The sequence below is a fragment of the Triticum urartu genome, chromosome 7 (assembly GCF_003073215.2).
Source record: "Triticum urartu cultivar G1812 chromosome 7, Tu2.1, whole genome shotgun sequence".
Taxonomy (NCBI): domain Eukaryota; kingdom Viridiplantae; phylum Streptophyta; class Magnoliopsida; order Poales; family Poaceae; genus Triticum; species Triticum urartu.
The window spans coordinates 205,839,591-205,861,522 of record NC_053028.1 but is presented as its reverse complement, the minus strand read 5'-3'; the positions used below and the strand labels follow the sequence as shown (position 1 = coordinate 205,861,522).

At 44.8% G+C, this 21,932-nt stretch overlaps 2 protein-coding genes across 15 annotated transcripts; both read right to left on the bottom strand.

Annotated features, from left to right (window-relative positions):
* Positions 1-10,060: 10,060 nt before the first annotated feature.
* LOC125518679 (cyclin-B1-2-like) lies at positions 10,061-11,385 on the bottom strand. The gene is made up of 3 exons (XM_048683503.1): positions 11,224-11,385; positions 11,029-11,129; positions 10,061-10,115 (listed from the first exon to the last, which is right to left on the bottom strand). The coding sequence occupies exons 1-3, from the start codon at positions 11,350-11,352 to the stop codon at positions 10,061-10,063; spliced, it is 285 nt and encodes a 94-aa protein (XP_048539460.1). The 5' UTR covers positions 11,353-11,385.
* Positions 11,386-15,934: 4,549 nt separating this feature from the next.
* LOC125524185 lies at positions 15,935-17,847 on the bottom strand. 14 transcript variants are annotated; one of them, XR_007290613.1, is made up of 5 exons: positions 17,494-17,847; positions 17,145-17,278; positions 16,738-17,073; positions 16,522-16,641; positions 15,935-16,414 (listed from the first exon to the last, which is right to left on the bottom strand). XR_007290613.1 is itself a non-coding variant. In XM_048689258.1 (5 exons), exons 2-5 carry the CDS (start codon positions 17,246-17,248, stop codon positions 16,372-16,374), a joined length of 408 nt encoding a protein of 135 aa, XP_048545215.1. In that variant the 5' UTR covers positions 17,249-17,278; positions 17,494-17,847; the 3' UTR covers positions 15,935-16,371. The 14 variants fall into 14 exon arrangements, 3 of the variants coding, with proteins under 3 accessions (XP_048545215.1, XP_048545217.1, XP_048545216.1); XR_007290618.1 differs by having other exon boundaries at positions 16,544-16,641; XR_007290615.1 differs by having other exon boundaries at positions 16,522-16,695; positions 16,980-17,073.
* Between the last annotated feature and the right edge of the window lie 4,085 nt (positions 17,848-21,932).

The window sequence follows — 21,932 nt, the reverse complement described above, 5'->3', positions numbered from 1 at the left end:
CCGGTTTAATTTTTTCGCCCGGTTTTTTCATGAAAAAAAAAGTTCATAAAAATCTATTAACATAGGATCTAGTTTTGAAGATTTCGATGCGAGGAATCCAATGATGAAAACGGTTCGAGATTTGGACGCACGGTTTAAAAGATAAAGCGTTTTAAATAAACGAATCTACGGAAAAAAAGAAAACTCTTAGATTGCGACAAGTGGCGCGCTGCATCTGTGTCATTTGTCGCGACTAAAGAAAGTAGAGTGTTCTTTGCAACAAATACTCATTAATTAGTGATTTCGATGTTTTGAATAGCATACTAGTAGAATTTACCAGCATCCAGGATGTACATATTTGAATTTCTTCTGTACAACACTGAGCTGAAGACGATTTTTTTGTACACTAAGCTGAAGACGCGCTACTGATAAAATGGTGCAAAAGGTGGTCTGGCATATGCCTTCAATCTCAAGCAGCTCCATTGACCACCGCACGATCGCTGCCTTTTTCCCTCCATGGCTTCATATATTTCAGAGTAACAATTTGGGTTACTTTGAAATATTAGTCTGGGTAAGAAACATCGTCAAATGGCTCGTAAAAAGAGTGTCAAACGGAGTCGATTAACTGACATTTTTGCTTTCGCTTGCTAGCAATATATACCTTGGTCCTCCATTTAGATATTTGACCAACACCTTTGACCCTCATTGAGACCGGCTCAAGCAGCAATTCTTCGTCATTATCATCTTGGCGTCATGGGCTATCTCAAACAATCGAAATGACTGCATTAAAAAAACAAGGAAATAGAAACAAAATACATTAATAGGATAGGAATTAATAGAGGATAGGATAACACATGATTTGTGTTAACTTGGGTGTTTGATTCACATAGTAAATTAAAAAAACACAAAAAATCTTAATAAAGACAGTCAAATCAAAATCAAACCACATGAAAAATGTATAGCTAGATTTTATTGTGCCACTAAGGATCTTATGGTTTCTTTGGTTAAAGAAAAAGTGAAGGAATAACATGTGAATGGGATTATGTCTTAGGGTGACACTATTCATGTGTTTGGTTCAAAGGAATGGGGTAAAGGAAAAGGGGAGGATTTTTCCTTTAATCTCAGTTTCGAAGAAAAGTGCATAATTCTAATATCCACTTGAACCTAATTTTCAAATTCCTATGCATAAAGAACAATACTATGAACCCATATCTCTAGAATTTAAAGGAATTAACCCAGATCTCTAGATGCGACAAAAAATTTGAGAATCATGGCATCTAGACATTAGGCTATGTTTGGTTCAGCTTTTATCGACAGATTCCGCTGCCGCGCAGCAGAATCTAAATCAAAGGGCGGATCCAGCAGAATACGATTCCAGAAATCCGCTGCCAAAATCTGAACCAAAAGCGGAAGCAGCCCAGGACGTGCTTTACAAAATCTGATTCCGCTGCGGACCAAAATCTGAAAAAGCTGTATCAGTTGGTTTGCCAAATGACCTACATCTTTTTCATATCAGATTTTTCACAGCTGTTTTTTCATAGCAGATTTTTCACAGCTGCTTTTAGAAATCCACAGCCGAACCAAACAGGGCCATAGGTTCATGAAGTACAAAATAAGCACAAGTTATTGATCAGGTCTGAGGGTAAAGGGGGCGGAAAAGGTGATCAAAATAGCAAGCTAATTCTTCATAAGTATTTCAGCGAACACTTCGTATGTCCATGTAAAAAAGTAGAAGCATATCATGAAATCCACGAGCACCAAGTTAACAATACACTTGCAACAACTACTTAATAAAAGTATCCCAATATAATGATCAACATATAAAAAACTTCATGTACTCCCAAGTTATTCCTTCACTGGTGTCAACACATCAACACATCTGAGGAATACCATACTTGAGTAATACTCCATATGTTCATAACCAAGTATGTCATATCTTTGGTGTCATAACCAAGTATGTCATGTCTCTGGTGTTCATAACCAACATATGATCAACACATCCAAGGAAGTGTTGCACAATATAATAACCAAGTATGTCATGTCTCTGGTGTCAACACACATCAACACATCTGAAGAATACCACACTTGAATAATACTCCATATGTTCATAAAAATAGGATGTTATAACTTTTCCCTAATTTGGATGTATATAGACACGTCTTAGTGCGTTTTTTCACTCATTTTAGCCTATATGTAGTCCATTTTAAAACATCCAAAACATCTTATATTTGTGAACGTAGGGAGTATGTACCAATAGCAAGCCAGAACTTGAGTAGCAATAAGTATGACAAAAGAAACTCCAAATCAAGGGGAGACCCAACAGATTGAAGTGGAAACCTTGTGAAAAAAAACCATGTGCATCGTCTAGCAATTTTCTACTATAAAGATGAACTACCAAGCAGAAGCCAACAATAAAGCTCCAAGCACCCAATTTTAGTACTCAGATTTGAATGAATTTGTAAATCAAACAACCTCACTTTATGTCCTTACTCTAGAACTCTTGAAGGCATAAAAAAGTTCAGCTATCTCCGTCAATTCATGAGTTTGGGTACTTGTATTATAACTTTACAGAAAATCCCTCAGTTTGCTAACTATATCTCAAACAAGTAAGTTTGTTAGAGCCTTTTTTAGTTGAAGTTCATGAGAACTTATTGTGCAACACTTCCTCCATCTCAAAATATAGTTTGTACCAGAGGATACCCGCGCGTTGCTAGGAATTTCCTGTTGAAAATTTGGATTGATAACATGAGGACCAAAATTTAAAATAAATATGACTCATTATATTTGATTATGCATAGTTATAAAATATTTACTGAATATAAGTAGAATAATTGAATGGAAAATATTTTTCTATGTATGATTGAATGTTGCGGTGGGTTTTTTTCCATGCAAGATTGCATGTTTAAGTGGACCTTATCTCATGTATAATTATGTGGTGAAGTGGTATATGTGCATATTAAGATAAATAAATTAGTGAAAATGACTCTCTTATGTATGATTTTGAAAAAAAAGATTTTGGACGCACTAGTGTGGCGATTATTCAATGCGCCATGTTGTTACCATGCACATGATGTTAACAAGCAGTAGCGCACGACGCGCGTGATTTGTGTGGCAGATCGAACGGTAGGGAGCCCGTAGCACGAGCCGAGCTGCCGCATGTTCGTGTATTAACTTTGGAATAGATCTTGTCAAGTAGTGAAAATTTTGATCAAGTTTATAGAAAAATTTATAAACATTTAAAATTTATCATTAGTAACCTTTAACAATCCGTGTTTCTGGACGACGAAGTAAGGGCATGTACAATGATTGATAAAACAGTCTTATTTTAAGTCTTGCATGTAATTTAAATATGACAATATATATATATATATATATATATATATATATATATAATGGATTATATCTTAGCCTTATCTTCAACTAGCTATTCCTAAAACATGGTGAGACATATTGTGTTAAGAGATCATTTTTTAAATAAGAGAATACAAGTCTTTTCTTATGATTTCTCTCCTCCATCTCAGCATTTATATTATGTGTCACTTCTAAGATAGCACCATTTTACTCTCTGTTTTTATTTAGTCCGCGTATTAGCTTTGGTCAAATCAAGCTTTGTAAACTTTGATAAAATTTATAAATAAAAATATTAACATATACAATAACAAATCAATACCATTAGATTCATTATTGAATGTACCTTCACATCATTTTAATTTTTTATGATAAATATTTGGAAAACGTTCCCTGCTGGTCGACCAGCTGAAGATTCGGCCTCTCTGGTGCGCGTCGTGGGATGAAACCGAATCCAACGTCCCCTGTTTGCTTCACAGATATGGACACGTTGCCACACTCACCGCTTTTCACCCTGCACATACCTTATCTCTTGATGGGAGATTCTCAACCACTCCTTTTATTTTCGCCAGAAATCCTACACCTACGAAACCTTACATAACACAGTTACGTAACTGTCATGGAAACGTCATGGCAGATGTCCTAGTGTGAGGACTTAGTCGTGAGGCCAACGCATCTATGCGGTAGCTTGAAGGGGTTGATCGGAATCGAAAGACGCAACACGCAAGACGAAGATTTAGACAGCTTCGGGCCCCGGGAAACATCATCCGGTAACAACCCTACATATTGTTTGTGGCTAGGTCTCATTATCATCATGACGGAGTCGCCGTAACTCCGGCTCTTCTAGTTGTGTTTAAACTTAATGATTATTCAACTTGTCCCTCTTGGGGTGCCCTGCCCCTCCTTATATATGTTGAAGGGGCGGGTTACATGTAGAGTCCAACTCGGACTTAAGACTTAACTATTATGTTTTCTCTCCATGGGCTTTCTTTAACGTTTCAGACTTCTTAACTGTTGATCTACAATCCGGCTTAACAATCTAGCTTAACTGTCTGGCTTAATTGTCCGGCTTAACTGTCTGACTTAACTGTCTGCTTAACTATCTGGCTCATATGACTGTGTCTACCGGATTACATGACTGTGTCTGCCGGGTTACATGACTGTGTGTGCCGAGTTACATGACTGTGTCTGCCGGGTTACATGAATGTGTCTGCCAGCTTACAATGCTTAACTATTCCCGCCGGCTTATAGTCTGTCGGGTCACCAATGAAACATCAAGTCCCAGCCGGGTCATATCTCCGGCCGGGTCATACCGCGGGGTATATCCCCGACATTAGCCCCCAGTTTAATTTGGATTCATCCATGTTAAACTGATCCCGTAAAACAAACACAAGAACAATTTTGACAGACTATGCTCCGGGTTAAAAGCTCTTGTAAGCCGGCACCTGATCATCCTTAATTCCTTGGTATTTCCTTCTTCTAGAGAATCCGGGTCAATAAGCCAACTTCATAATCAATTTGCTGACATTGGTTTCTCACAGAGAAAGACAGTGAAGAATAATTCATTTGACTCAGCTCCCAATGCTTAAAAATATTGGTCTTTGAAATACTCATGTGACCTTCAACCGGCTTAAAGATGAAAAACTTGTCGGGTTATAAATAGATAATGCTGAGTTATAATTGTTGCAGACACCGGGTCAAAACTGAGAATTTTGAAGATTTCTCTCCCTCATATCCATATTACCTGTAGCCCCCAAGTCTTGAGCAGAGCAAAGTGATGACTTAAGACTTGCTTCAATATAAATATTACCACTTTGAAGAAATCCATGATGTTCATCTCAATCACTAGTCAAAACTGAGTATTTCACATATGTAGCCCCCAAGTGTCGGGTTGTCATGCTTGCAGTAACCTGGGACTTGAAATTGCTTTATGCTCATAAAAACTTCAACCAGTGTATCCCCCAAGGGCCGGGTCATTATGCAATAATGAGCAGGGACTTTGTAGATATGACCATGTAGACTTGAACAACAACGTGTAGCCCCCAAGGGTTGACTCATTATGATATGATGAGTCGGGTATTCAGTAAGGCCAGTAAAAATGACTTTGCATTAGCCCCCAAGTGTCATGGTGCATGCTTGCAACGACATGGGACTTGCATATTTGATGTAATCTCAACTTGAATAATATAGCCCCCAAGTGTCGGGTCGTAAGCCTGCAGCGACTCAGAACTATTCCTTCCATTGTAGAATAAATTATATCCATTGATAAAATTATATCCATTGCATTGAAGCGAATTTGAAAACCTCAATTGTAATATTGGTTATTGATAACCATAATAAAAAGGCATGTTGCTATTAAAGATTTGAATAATATAACCCGATTTGAAAAACCGGTTCCTGTGATATTGAATCATACTGCCGGTTTAGGATACCTGTGCAATAAGGGTGATAACCCAATCCTTAGAAGCCACTCACTTCCAAATGTATGATGTTCGTCATATGTTGGCGACTTATCGTCCAAAACCAAGCCGGGTTAAATTTAAACCACACTTATACTTAGATCTGAACAAAGAAAATCTCAAGACAAAAATCAAAGATTGTTTTCAAAAATCTTAAGCCAAATAGAAAGAAAAATCGAGGCTTCTGATTCGAATACGATCAGTAAACCGTTCCAAAGGGGTTAAGCTAGGATTCGAATACGATCATGTAGCTCCCAGTGGCTTTGGCGTTGCACCGATCAAGAGGGTACCGACAACTATGTTCTCTTTGGTTCGAATACGACCTATGTTTGAACAAGAAGCCCCCAAATGACCTTGAGAGGTTTTTAACGACCCTCATTCGAATATGATCCAAGTCGGACCCAAAAGGGGTTAAGCTATGATTCGGATACGATCAAGAAGCCCCCTAATGAGTTTGGCTTTGCGCCGATCAAGAGGGTTACGACAGCTATGTTCTCTTTGGTTCGAATATGACCTATGTTTGAACAGGAAGCCCCCTAGTGACCATAAGGTTTAACGGCTAGATTCGAATACGATCATGAGCCGGACCGTGAGGGTTAAGCTAGATTCGAATACAATCATCCCCCAATGGTCTTTTGAAGCAGGGTACCTATGTTTGAGTTGTGCCTTGCGACAGACTCTATTTGGTCCCTTTAATTTTTTCTGAGAACTCGAGCTTTGCGAGAGATAAATTCTTCTTGAACCGAAGATTCTTTAAACCGGATATTGAGAGCTTTAAAGCTTTGTGAGAGACAAATTTACCTTGAGCCAGATTTTGAACCGGATTTGAGAGCTTCAAAGCTTTGTGGTAGATAATTTTGCCTTGAACCGGATTGTAACCGGAAGCATCATTGTGAGCCGGAATATTTCTGACGGCCTTTTAAATTTTCATCAATATAGCAGTAGCCTCCGGGACCGAGTCATGTCATCGTAGCCCCCGAGTCTTAAGACTACTCGATGCGTTGGCTTGAGACTCTCCATGCTTGACCATGATATAACCAGTGGATTGCTGGAATATGTTGAATCTCGGTGGGTTATAATTGACCCTGTCCATTGACCCGTCCGGTGTAAGCAAGGGCCATAGCTTGATGGCCTCTTTTGTATTTGTTCTCCATAAGAAATTGCACAAACGAGAGTAATTGTTCTCGAAGAGAAAAATGTATCAATAAAACTTGACAGGATGAATTTCACCTGATATGTTTTGTCGAGAATTATCAGTCATAGGTGCAACAATGGTGACAAAGATGGCGGCTTAAAGCGCGGCACCGGGTGGCGGCACCGGGCGGCTCAGAAGGGATCCTCCGGGTTATGTTGACCCTCCTTTTTTTAGCACTTTAACTTTTCAGCCCCCGCTTATCCTTTCTTTCAACCAGCAGGTGTGGATGCAGGAGGCCGGCCAACCATAGGGCGGCTCAAAACAGACGACTTTGTAACAGCAGAAGACGCACCGACGGGTTATGGGGACGGTTTGGCAGAACGGTCCGACGCAGGGGCCGGAGCAAGCGAGGTGAGGCGGCTCGGGGCCGCGACGACAACTCACGAGTTGATGTTTGTGCGTCTGAAGTGAGTGACCGGGGCGGCAGCGCGACTAGGCATGATTGAGCTGGCGTGAGGAGGCCCGCGGCAAGGCGGCTCTCATCATGGCGCAAGGCGGCAGCGGTTGAAAAGGCCCTCGGTGAAGTGGAGTCCGGCGGGTCACAGCGAAGATGCGCGGCAGCTCAATGGCAAAGCATGGCTGACTCGGTCGTGGTTTGGAGAGACACCGGCGATTGGCACGGTAGCGCGGGAGGCGGCCGACCCAGCACGCCTGGACGACAGCAGGAAGCGTAGACGACAGGAGCGGGTGACTCAATACGCCAGAGGCGAGGGCTCACCTCAACTGAAGTGAGGCGAGGCCGTAGGGTCACGGCGAATCACACAGCGGTCTAGAGACGTGGCAAGTTGATGAAGTGGTCCACGGCAGCGACTGCAGGCGGCTGAGCTCGCGGCAATCGCAGCACCTGTTTAGACCCAACGGCAGCTCGGTAGACCGGCTTGCGGCGATTTCGAGACAGTGGAGTTGCTGGCTTTGCGGCTGTTAAGGCGATGCGGGGCTCTAGCAGCGTGACGCGCGAGCTCAGAGGCGAACGGCGACTTTCCAGCGAGGTCAGGGGAGGCCCATGGCAGTTTTGAGACCGGGGCGAGAGTGGGCGAAGGCCGTGGCTGATGCACGGAGGCCGACCTCCGAGGCCACTTGCAGCCTGAGGTGCAGCGGCTGAAGTGGGCGGCGACTCACCGCAGTGGAAGTGGCAGAGCCGAGGCAGCAAAACGGCCCGTGGCAGTGGCGATCTGGCATGGCGGGTCAAAGTCAGTCGACTCTCGAAGGCGGCCAGGCGGCTCAAACGACGTAGCAGGGCCAGCGTGAGGGCGGTCCAATGGCAGCGGCTCCAAGCAACAGGCACCGAGGCGGAGGCAAAGGTTAACGGTGGTAGCGGCGACTTGCAGTGGTAACGAGGCGGCTCAGCAGAGGCTGGTGGAGTGAAAACTGGGGGCGGCTCAAAGGCGACCCAACAGAGATGGAGCGAGGCGACTTGACTGCGGCAGCTCCGCGCAGCTGTCGGTGAGAAGGCCCATTGCGAAGCAATTTATGGTCGCAGACGACTCGGAGTGAGCCCGGAGCGAAGGTAACCCGACAACGGGCGGCTTAACGATTTGAAGATGAGTCGGGTCGAGTTGGAGGCGGATTGACCAGGCAACAGCTTGACCACGGTAGAAGCGGCAGCCAAAGGCGATGGGCAGTGAGGCGGCTGGCAGCTCTCCCCCACTGCAGCTGAGACGGGCAACGAAGGCGGCTCATGGCGCAGCCGAATTGCGGCAGAAGAGGAGGCAAGGCTCGGCTGCGTGGTTCGGGCGCAGTCGGATTGCGGCAGAAGCGGAGACAAGGCTCGACTACGTGGCTCGGGCGCAGTCGGCGGACCGGCCAGGGCAGGGTGCTGGAATGAGGCACCGTGAACTTCAGAGGGTCCTGGCGACTCATGGCAGAGACAAGGCCGGCTCGACTGCGGGTGGGGCAAGGCGACCACAACATCGGCGGGAAGGTGCCCGCAAAGGGCTTGACCCGGCGGCGACTCGGCAAATCTGACGGAGGTTCTTCCTCCAAGGGTCACAGCAGATGCAACCCGCGGCGATGGAAACAGCCGGCCACGGGCGCTCGGAAGCACGAGGCAGTGCAAGGCATACGGGGACCAAGACGGCCAGGCAAGCGACGACAGCGGGCGGCTCAAGGTGCAGCGACGGCCAGGGCGGCTTGGAGGCGCAGCCCCGCGGTAGAGGCGGACTCCCGGTGGCGGCTCGAACCCGACCGAGGTGGAACACGGCCGGCTGTTCTGAAGCAAAGACCCAGGCGGAGACCAAGTTGGTGGCCTGATCCACTTTCGGTCGTGGCCTTCCCGTATTATATATTTTTTCTTTGAATTTTGCTCTGATGATCCGCCAGCAGTACTTGATCTCTTCCGACTCGGATGGATCCAGTAATCAAGGCCGAAACATATATGATCAAGTAGTACTGGCCCTCTTCCCAAAAAGAATAGTTGATGATGGATTTCACGTGGCCGGGTACTAGTTTAACTAGCACATATGCCCGTGCGTTGCAACGGGAGAAACAAAATTAATGTATTTCTTTTTCCAATTTTGTTGTTGTTATACATAAGCATAATGTCCCATAGTGAATTCACTATGAAGAACACGCTAGTTGTCCCGTCAAACAAAATACACAACAACGTAGAATCCAGCATGATAATAAAGTCTAAAAGAAATGTATGCCAATCATTAATCACGAAAAGAGCATTAGCGTCTCATACTCTGTTAAAAAAAGAGCCTTAGGGTCGATGGTATGTCTGACTGTTACAGTCCAGCAGCACTAAAAATGACTTGTTTAAATTAAAGCCATCTCAAATTCCCCAAATCCTTGCCCATAAATCTTTCTGCATTTATCAAAGCTCCACACAAAAAATCTCAACATTTTTGGGCACTTTCTAGAACCTAGTCCTAGTTACCCATTTGAATTAAATTCAAATATGTTTGAATTTAAACCTTGCAGTCATGTCCACTTCACTTTTATCGATCTGAACCTGCTGTATCCAAATTCATTTGATTTATCCAGCCTACCTACACATTTTACTTAGAGATTTGGGAAGTGACTAAAGATATTCCACAAGATAAAAGCCAGGCCCAGATGATTTTTCTTCTAGCTTCTTTCAGGATTTAGGCCAAACATCTCTGTGGCTGACTGCAGGAGAGGTGGGGAATAGACTGTGCACGCACAGCATATTACATCTGATCAGGCCAACAACGAACTCAAGGTTCTAGCTCAATTCCTCAGTTCTGTCTATCTCAAGGTTGGATCCTTGGATAAACAAGCTCTTAGAATGAACCACTCAGTGGAATTTTCAGTCAGAAAATCCCATCAGCTTATGAATTTTGGAGGATGTACTGAGCTCATTTATCGGTGTATTTGGGACTGCTCGTCACCAAAAAAAAGGAAAATTTTTTGCGTGGATGCTCATTAGAAACCATATCAAAGTCAGAGAGCTCCTTAAAAAGTAAGGACTCGACGACAGTGATACCTGCCCCTTTGGATGCAACGACCAAGAAACGTTTGCACATTTAACTCTGAAGTGCATCAGGATGAAACATATATGGGGCCTTATGGGCATAAGGCTAGATGATGTGAAAGAATCGGCTGGCATTTTTAACACGGGTGACAAGCTTCTCTGTGAGAGAAAAACAGCGAACCATATACTCTCTGGTCCATTTGGCTTGCAAGGAATCAAAAGGTCTCTGATGACATTAATATACCTCCAGTCATGAAACAATGTGTGAATTTGGTCAAAATATGAGCGCACAGGGCAGGAAAAGATGAAAGGCTCTATTAATTTGGCAAAACTGAACTCCCCCTCTCTCCCTAATGCATCAACCACTCCGGATGCACTCGCTGTGCTCTGGTTTGTAAAACTCTCATTCACAAGCGTTAAGCGTGTGCGCTTTTAGATGTAATAATCTAAAGGTAGGGGCCCTGATTTGCTCAACAAAACAAAACAAGTAAGGTCGAATTGACAACCCCAACAACTGCAGCTCCCAGATCATACCGCTAAAAAAATCTAATACCGGTGGCTCTTTAGTTAGACAAAACCTATTTCCAGGAGGGGGCAGTGAGAGAACCAACCTGGAGAGGATCTGGGTGTCGAGATCCTTGCGGATGTTGAAGGTCGATCCGTAGATGGCCTCGGTCCCAAACTTCTTCTTCTTATCCCAGAACTTGGCCTCCTACACACGCGCGCACCAAAAAAAGAAAAAAACTCCGATTCAGCACGCGCTAGGGTTTGGGGGAATGAACGGGGGCTGATCGAGGAGGGTTTACCTTGATGGTGGCCTGGACGAGGTGCGCCAGCGCGAGGTCGCCATGGACGCTATTGTTGACGCCAAAGCGGAGGACGTCGTGGGTCTCGCCGAGCTCCTTCTTCGTCATCAAACCGCCGCCGCTCGCCATCGCCGCTACTGAGCCTTTTTTCCTCTCTCTGTTCTCTCTGTTGTCTTGGGGTCGTGTGCCGCTATGCTCAACGCCATCAGGGGGGAGGCGCTCGATCCCCATGTGCCCGACCGACCTTGCCGCCTGGCGAACCACCACCAGACCGCCGCCTACCGGTCCCTCGCCCCTTCTGCCCCGAGGTCGCCTCCCATGGAGCCGTCGTCACTCCTGACGTCCTTCAGCCGGCGGCACTCCAAGACCGCCTCCAGGGCCAGGATCCACTAGATGCCCTCTGCCCCGAGGTCGCCTCCAATGGATGCGCCGTCATCTTCCCTCGCAGACGCGCCGCTGCTCTCTGCTCCTCTCGTGCTCCGACCACCGCAAGCTGCCGCCCCTGGCGGTCGTCCGCATGCCGTCTCAGCCTGCCGCTACCGCCGCTTGCTGCCTAGATCACCAACCTCCTCGCATATCTCCTCTGCCTACGCAGCACCCGAGCCAAATTAGTACCACCTTGTTTATATTACGATTTTGTCCATACAAATTATAAAAGCGTATTATAACATGAGAAAAAAGCGTATTGTGACGGTGAACCCACGGAGTCAATTCGTGCTTTATTATTAGGGATAGAGTAGTACTACTAATCTAGTACTTTTTTTCTTTGGATGTACATACGTATGTGGGTTTCGCTCAGATGAATAGCAAGAGCGATTAGTTAAATCTCCTCGTGACTCGCCGCAACGCCGGGTCGTGTCTGGACTTGAGCATCTCAGAATTGATTTTGATTTCTGATAATTTTTCCTTCATCCGGATATTGCAATAGTGTGGACGACTCATGATCTGACAGTTCCAGTATTTGTATCACGGACTAACCATCATAATTAGCTCAAACAATACTTTTTCTCGGTCTCCATGGATCGCCATGATTTTTTTTCGGCGGCTGTAGAAAACACAACCCTCAATCTCTTTCATCTCAAATCTCATACGTCGTTCCGGCTGCTTGCTATGGAGACAATGTAGATCCTTCCCAACCGGCTCTTCTTTGTTCAACAAATCACGAGCCTCTCGATCCCTGTAGAGCTCCCTCCAAGAACTCAACACCACCGGACGCAAGCCCCACGGTGGGCGCCAACTGTCGTGGAAACGTCACGGCAGATGTCCTAGTGTGAGGACTTAGTCGTGAGGCCAACGCATCTATGCGGTAGCTTGAAGGGGTTGATCGGAATCGAGACACGCAACACGCAAGACGAAGGTTTAGACAGCTTCGGGCCCCGAAAAACATCATCCGATAACAACCCTACATGCTGTTTGTGGCTAGGCTAGGTCTCATTATCATCATGACGGAGTCGCCGTAACTCCGGCTCTTCTAGTTGTGTCTAGACTTAATGATTATTCAACTTGTCCCTCTTGGGGTGCCCTGCCCCTCCTTATATATGTTGAAGGGGCGGGTTACATGTAGAGTCCAACTCGGACTTAAGACTTAACTATTTTGTTTTCTCTCCATGGGCTTTCTTTAACGTTTCGGACTTCTTAACTGTTGACCTACAATCCGGCTTAACCATCTAGCTTAACTATCTGGCTTAACTGTCCGGCTTAATTGTCCGGCTTAACTGTCGGACTTAACTGTCTGCTTAACTATCTGGCTCATATGACTGTGTCTGCCGGGTTACATGACTGTGTCTGCTGGGTTACGTGACTGTGTGTGCCGGGTTACATGACTGTGTCTGCCGGGTTACATGACTGTGTCTGCCAGCTTACAATGCTTAACTGTTCCCGCCGGCTTATAGTCTGCCGAGTCACCAATGAAACATCATGTCCCAGCCGGGTCATATCTCCGGCCGGGTCATACCGCGGGGTATATCCCCGATAGTAACCTTCGTCTAAATTCTCCCCCCTGATTTTCAGGGGGGTGGGCCTCACCCTCTCACTTGTTCCAATCAGATATTGCCAAGTCATCCAAGCACGTAAACGTACAATAAAATTTGCATGGATGTACCATTCCTCCATCCCCCCCACACACCATGCGGCTCCTTTTCTCTCGTGTCTTCTCTTCCATCCACACTTTTGACTTTCCACCATGGCTATTGTAGACGGGATCATCGGAGCTATAATAGAGACGATGGGTGTGTGTGACTGCCGGGATGTTGTGAGGACACCACCGTCATCTACCTCCATCCCCTCCTCTTTTTGCAGCAGCCATGGATGAACTCCACACTTCTCGTCATCTACCCTTGATAACCCACAAGTATAGGGGATCACAACAGTTTTCGAGGGTAGAGTATTCAACCCAAATTTATTGATTCGACACAAGGGGAGCCAAACAATATTCTCAAGTATTAGCAGCTGAGTTGTCAATTCAACCACACCTGGAAACTTAATATCTGCAGCAAAGTGTTTAGTAGCAAAGTAATATGATAGTAGTGGTAACGATAGCAAAAGTAACGGTAGCAAAAGTAATGTTTTTGGTATTTTGTAGTGATGATAATAGTAGCAACGGAAAAGTAAATAAGCGAAGAACAATATATGGAAAGCTCATAGGCAATGGATCAGTGATGGAGAATTATGCCGGATGTGGTTCATCATGTAACAGTCATAACATAGGGTGACACAGAACTAACTCCAATTCATCAATGTAATGTAGGCATGTATTCTGAATATAGTCATATAACTGTTGGGGAATGTTGCAGAAAACAAAAATTTTCCTACGGTTTCACCAAGATCCATCTAGGATTTCATCTAGCAACGAGTGATTGGATTGCATCTACATACCTTTGTAGATCATGCGCGGAAGCGTTCAAAGAACGGGGATGAGGAAGTCGTACTCGACGTGATCCAAATCACCGGAGATCCTAGCGCCGAATGGACGGCACCTCCGCGTTCAACACACGTACGGTCAGCGTAACGTCTCCTCCTTCTTGATCCAGCAAGGGGGGAGGAGAGGTTGAGGAAGATGGCTCCAGCAGCAGCACGACAGCGTGGTGGTGATGGAGCTGCAGTACTCCGGCAGGGCTTCGCTAAGCTCTATGGAGGAGGAGGAGGAGGTGTTGGAGAGGGAGAGGAAGGCACCAAAGGCGTGGGGTGAGAGGCCCTCCTTCCCCCACTATATATAGGGAGCCTAGGGGGGGGGGGCGCCGGCCCTAGGAGATCCAATCTCCTAGGGGGCGGCGGCCAAGGGAGGAGTCCCTCCTCCCCAAGGCACCTAGGGGGTGCCTTCCCCTTTTGGGACTCTTCCCCTTTTTTATCTCTTGGCGCATGGGACCCTTGGGGCTGGTGCCCTTGGCCCATATAGGCCAAGGCGCACCCCCTACAGCCCATGTGCCCCCCCGGGGCAGGTGGCCCCACCCGGTGGACCCCCGGGACCCTCCCGGTGGTCCCGGTACAATACCGGTGACCCCGAAACTTGTCCCGATGGCCGAAATAACACTTCCTATATATAATTCTTTACCTCCGAACCATTCCGGAACTCCTCGTGACGTCCAGGATCTCATCCGGGACTCCGAACAACATTCGGGTTACTGCATATACATATCCCTACAACCCTAGCGTCACCGAACCTTAAGTGTGTAGACCCTACGGGTTTGGGAGACATGTAGACATGACCGAGATCGCTCTCCGGTCAATAACCAACAGCGGGATCTGGATACCCATGTTGGCTCCCACATGCTCCTCGATGATCTCATCGGATGAACCACGATGTCGAGGATTCAAGCAACCCCGTATACAATTCCCTTTGGCAATCGGTATGCTACTTGCCCGAGATTCGATCGTCGGTATCCCAATACCTCGTTCAATCTCGTTACCGGCAAGTCACTTTACTCGTACCGTAATGCATGATCCCGTGACCAGACACTTGGTCACTTTGAGCTCATAATGATGATGCATTACCGAGTGGGCCCAGTGATACCTCTCCGTCATAGGGAGTGACAAATCCCAGTCTTGATCCGTGTCAACCCAACAGACACTTTCGGAGATACCCGTAGTATACCTTTATAGTCACCCAGTTATGTTGTGACGTTTGGTATACCCAAAGCACTCCTACGGTATCCGGGAGTTACACGATCTCATGGTCTAAGGAAAGGATACTTGACATTGGAAAAACTCTAGCAAACGAACTATACGATCTTATGCTATGTTTAGGATTGGGTCTTGTCCATCACATCATTCTCCTAATGATGTGATCTCGTTGTCAATGACATCCAATGTCCATAGTCAGGAAACCATGACTATCTGTTGATCAACGAGCTAGTCAACTAGAGGCTTACTAGGGACATGTTGGTGTCTATTATTCACACATGTATTACGATTTCCGGATAACACAATTATAGCATGAATAAAGACAATTATCATGAACAAGGAAATATAATAATAATGCTTTTATTATTGCCTCTAGGGCATATTTCCAACAATAACTTGCATGACATCTTTTGTCCTACCCTCCCGTGGCAGTGGGGTCCTAATGGAAACTAAGGGATATTAAGGTCTCCTTTTAATAGAGTACCCGACTAAAGCATTAACACATAGTGAACTAAAGGATTCCCCACGCGTTGCTGCGGAACCACTGTGATGACTATGTTGTCATATAGAAAATCAGAAGAAGAAAATAAGATACTGGACAAACTCAGTGTACCATATACTGTAGCAAGTGTCCACAAAATAAGATTTGATGATGTTGAAAAATATTGGTGCTAAGAACACAATACATATGTAAGAATGAACTCAAAAAAACTACATGTGCAAGAATGAAACTCCACGGCCAAGGACTGGAATGCAGCACTATCTATCGGACCCTGTGTATGAAACACTGAATGTTGCTCTCTGAACATACCTGAAGGTTATATTTTGAATGGCAAAAGTGAACCACTGAAAGCTAGTAAGACTAAACCTGTGAAGGAGGACAAAATTGAGAGCCATAGACTATGACCACCAACGCCAAGACATGATTTTCAATCTCCTGTAACTTTAACAACACATAAAACATCCAACTCTTGCAAATGATCTTTGTATCCATCACCGAAGTGAATCCCCTTTGATCTCATATAATAGCTAAGCTCCACCATAACTCAGAGAGTCAGAAAATAGGGTGCATCTACACAATAAATAATCACATTATCAGGATCCGCCAAGGAACTGAAATTGTGCGTGTGCTTGCGTTAATGCATAACAGTGCATGGAAGGAAGTCATTGGATGCTCACATGGATGCGTGGGCATGCTTACACGTGCTAGCTGCAGTAAATTGCTGCTCCGAATCAGGTGAGCGAGCGTGGCAGCAGGGCGTGTCTCGTGTGGAATGATCAAGATACCACCGAATAACTCTGCAGCAAGCGGATGTGGCTGATTTGTATGTGCATAATTCTAGTACCTCAAACCTGTGTAGAATAGAAGAAAAAGGAAAAAAGTAGTTGACTCACATATATTGTATGTGCCAACCTAACGTCATCCAAGCCTTTCTTTAAACTTATGTGGTGATCATGATTGGCATATGTAAAAAGAGTAGTAAGTTGTAGTACTGAGTATTAGATGATTTGTTCGAGCCAATGAATTGCATGGAATGGTAGGAATGATGTGCCATTGCTGCCCTAAACGTACTGAAATAAATATAAGGTTCATGTCATGTGTTAATCCAATTACAATAAATTTCAGAGATGGGAACCTTGTTTTAAGGTGAGCAAGAAGAGACCTATGCAGGATGAAACACAAATAGCCCTCACTATTTGTAGCAAATTTGTGAGTAGCTTGCGGCGAATCTGACAAAAAAATAACAGATAAAATGTTAGATTGATGAAGTAGGGAAGGCCGAAGAACTATGTGAACTCACCACGCACCGGGAAGTTGCTCCGGATGATGGTAGTCGAGGCTGTTATTTAAAGGCGAAGCCAGTGATTCAATTGGCGTCATCACTTTTTTCTGCATTTGTGTCATTGTGCGGTGCCACCGTCCGATTTCTTACCTCTGCAAGTAGCAATGCTTGAGTTACATGACCATATATAACAAACGAGAAAGCAAGCCTTCACTTTCTTGTAGCTTCTGCTATTGCAGGGGGATGAAAAGCACAGGCATGCCACTGAGCGTTATTCTTCCACCCCTCGTGGTACATGAACAACTCGTAACTGTCGTTGTGAGCAGGAATGGGGACGTAGGTCAGCTACAAGTTGGTCATGTGGTACCTGTTGGGAGCTGGCCGCACCAGCTATGTTGAGGGGCGCGAGCCCGCGAGCGTGATCCAGGCGGAGACGAAGAGGATGACCCCCAGCCCGCAGTTGCTGCCAAATCCGCCCAAGGAAGATGACAGGGGATCAATTGAATCAGAAGCCACCATGGAGCCGCAGAGAACACAATCGCCTCCAGCCTGCAGTTGCCGCCGATCCACCCATGTAGGGGGGCGACCGGGGATCGATTTTGCCTGGAGCCATAGAGAACGCGAGATCTGAGAAGAGATGAGGAAGGAGGAGGCGAGGTGGGGGTGAGGATACGACTCTTAATAATAGACCATCCCATCAGTTTTAGAAGAAGAAGAGGAATGGATGTGCACTACAGAGCCTATGCAGAATATAAATTGATCCCACTCAGATACTGAACGACTCATTGGTTTTTTCTTTTGCTGAGGTGGAGGCTGCATGTTTTGAGAAATCTGATATGGCATCATGATGATGTGGATAGTGTGCATGTTGAGAGAATTGGTATTAGTGGGGATCAACTTCTTAAGAACGTAAGATACATGAACTCCTCAAACTACGGTCATCACCGGGAGTGGTCCCAATTATTGTCACTTCGGGGTTGCCGGATCATAACACATAGTAGGTGACTATAGACTTGCAAGATAGGATCAAGAACTCACATATATTCATGAAAACATAATAGGTTCAGATCTGAAATCATGGCACTCGGGCCCTAGTGACAAGCATTAAGCATAGCAAAGTCATAGCAACATTAATCTCTGAACATAGTGGATACTATGGATCAAACCCTAACAAAACTAACTCTATTACATGATAAATCTCATCCAACCCATCACCGTCCAGCAAGCCTACGATGGAATTACTCACGCACGGCGGTGAGCATCATGAAATTGGTGATGGAGGATGGTTGATGATGACGACGGCGACGGATTCCCCTCTCCGGAGCCCCAACGGACTCCAGATCAGCCCTCCCGAGAGAGTTTAGGGCTTGGCGGCGGCTTCGTATTGTAAAATGCGATGAATCTTTCTCTCTGATTTTTTTCTCCCTGAACACGAATATATGGAGTTGGAGTTGAGGTCGGTGGAGCTCCAGGGGGCCCACGAGGCAGGGGGCGCGCCCTCACCCTCATGGCTAGGGTGTGGGCCCCTTGGCCTTGATTCTTTACTAGTATTTTTTTATTATTTCCAAAAATAATCTCCGTGGAGTTTCAGGTCATTCCGAGAACTTTTGTTTCTGCACATAAATAACACCATGGCAATTCTGCTGAAAACAGCGTCAGTCCGGGTTAGTTCCATTCAAATCATGCAAGCTAGAGTCCAAAACAAGGGCAAAAGTGTTTGGAAAAGTAGATACGATGGAGACGTATCAACTCCCCCAAGCTTAAACCTTTGCTTGTCCTCAAGCAATTCAGTTAACAAACTGAAAGTGATAAAGAAAAACTTTTACAAACTCTGTTTGCTCTTGTTGTTGTAAATATGTAAAGCCAGCATTCAAGTTTTCAGCAAAGATTATGAACTAACCATATTCACAATAACATTTAGGTCTCATGTTTACTCATATCAATGGCATAATCAACTAGCGAGCAATAATAATAAATCTCGGATGACAACACTTTCTCAAAACAATCATGATATGATATAACAAGATGGTATCTCACTAGCCCTTTCTGAGACCGCAAAACATAAATGCAGAGCACCTTTAAAGATCAAGGACTGACTAGACATTGCAATTCATGGTAAAAGAGATCCAGTCAAGTCATACTTAATGTAAACTAACAGTAATGAATGCAAATGACAGCGCTGCTCTCCAACTGGTGCTTTTTAATAAGAGGATGATGACTCAATATAAAGGTAAATATATAGGCCCTTCGCAGAGGGAAGTAGGAATTTGTAGAGGTGCTAGAGCTCAATTTTGAAATAGATATGAATAATATTTTGAGCGACATACTTTCATTGTCAACATAACAACCAAAAGATGGCGATATCTTCCATGCTACACATATTATAGGCGGTTCCCAAATAGAATGGTAAAGTTTATACTCCCCCTCCACCAACAAGCATCAATCCATGGCTTGCTCGAAACAACGAGTGCCTCCAACTAACAACAGTCCCGGGGGAGTTTTGTTTGCAATTTTTTTGATTTGATTTGCATAAAGCATGGGACTGGGCATCCCGGTGACCAGCCACTTTCTCGTGAGTGAGGAGCGGAGTCCACTCCTCTTGAGAATAACCCGCCTAACATGAAAGGTACAGACAATCCTAGTTGATACATGAGCTATTCGAGCATACAAAACAGAATGTTTATTTGAAGGTTTAGAGTTTGGCACATACAAATTTACTTGGAACGGCAGGTAGATACCGTATATAGGTAGGTATGGTGGACTCATATGGAATAACTTTGGGGTTTATGGGATTGGATGCACAAGCAGTATTCCCGCTTAGTACATGTGAAGGCTAGAAAAAGACTAGGAAGCGACCAGCTAGAGAGCGACAACAGTCATGAACATGCATTAAAATTAATCAACACCGAATGCAAGCATGAGTAGGATATAATGCACCATGAACATAAATATCGTAGAGGCTATGTTGATTTTGTTTCAACTACATGCGTGAACATGTGCCAAGTCAAGCCACTCGAATCGTTCAAAAGAGGATACCACCCTATCATACCACATCACAACCATTTTAATAGCATGTTGGCACGCAAGGTAAACCATTATAAGCTCCTACCTATTAAGCATGGCATAAGCAACTATAATCTCTAATTGTCATTGCAAACATGTTTATTCATAATAAACTGAATCAGGAACGACGAACTAATCATATTTACAAAAACAAGAGAGGTCGAGTTCATACCATCTTCTCCCATCTCAATCAATCCATCACATATCGTCATAATTGCCTTTCACTTGCATGATCGAATGATGTGAATAATAATAACAGTGCACGTGCATTAGACTAAGCTGGAATCTGCGAACATTCAATATCAGGAGAAGACAAGGCAATATGGACTCTTTTGTTAGATCAACAATAATGCATATAAGAGCCACTTTAACAATTTAATTATGGTCTTCTCCTATCGACCCCCAAAGAAAAGAAGAGAAATAAAACTATTTACACGGGAAAGCTCCCAACAAGCAAAAGAAGAACAAGAAATATTTTTGGGTTTTCTTTTTAATTACTACTACAAGCATGGAAATTAAAACTAGCTAAAAGCTACAACTAATAATTTTTTTGGTTTTTCTTAAGGTTTATTAAACACACAAGAAGAAAGCATATAAAAAAGAAATAAACTAGCATGGATATTACAATGAAAAAGTATGAGCACCGACATCTAGCAACGAGTGTGTGAACATGAATGTAATGTCGGTGAGAAATACGTACTCCCCCAAGCTTAGGCTTTTGGCCTAAGTTGGTCTATTGCCACGGATGTCCTGGCGGATATCCAAAGTTGTAGTTGGGGTCGTACTGAGATGCAATAGTCATTGCATCGTGGGCTGTAGCTTGGAGGCGAGCTATCTCATCCCTCCTCTTATACTCTTCCGCCTCCTCTCTGGTTATAAAATATCTCCCTTTTGCCTGAAAGTCAAAGAAAGTAGAAGCAGGGAGAGCAACGTGATAGGTGTGTCGTCTGTCAAAGATTAGTCGGTACTGGAGGAACAGATTGTTCCTCTCAACAAAATGATGAAGAACCATAGCCTCATAATCCAAATAAGCAGGAGGCAACTCAATATCATCCTCACATATGACTATACCAAGAAAATTAGCTATACGGGTTGCATAAATTCCACCAAATAAATCTCCATTAAATTTATTATGATGCAACCTACGTGCAACAATGGCTCCTAAATTATAATGTTTATCTCCTAACACAGCATGATACGTCCATTCCGCATCATGCTTTTATATCAATATTTATTGCATTATGGGCTGTTATTACACATTATGTCACAATACTTATGCCTATTCTCTCTTATCTTACAAGGTTTACATGAAGAGGGAGAATGCCGGCAGCTAGGATTCTGGGCTGGAAAAGGAGCAAATATTAGAGACCTATTCTGCACAGCTCCAAAAGTCCTGAAACTTCACGGAAGACGTTTTCAGAATATATAAAAAATACTTAGTGGAAGAGATTCACCAGGGGGGCCACACCCTGCCCACGAGGGTGGGGGGTGCGCCCTACCCCCTGGGCGCGCCCCCTACCTTGTGGGCCCCCTGGTGGCCCTCCGGTGGCCATATTCTGCTATATGAAGTCTTTCGATGAAAAAAAAATAAGAAGCCATCTTCTCGGACGAAACTCCGCCGCCACGAGGCGGAACCTTGGCGGAACCAATCTAGGGCTCCGGCAGAGCCGTTCTGCCGGGGAAACTTCCCTCTCGGAGGGGTAAATCATCGCCATCGTCATCACCAACGCTCCTCTCATCGGG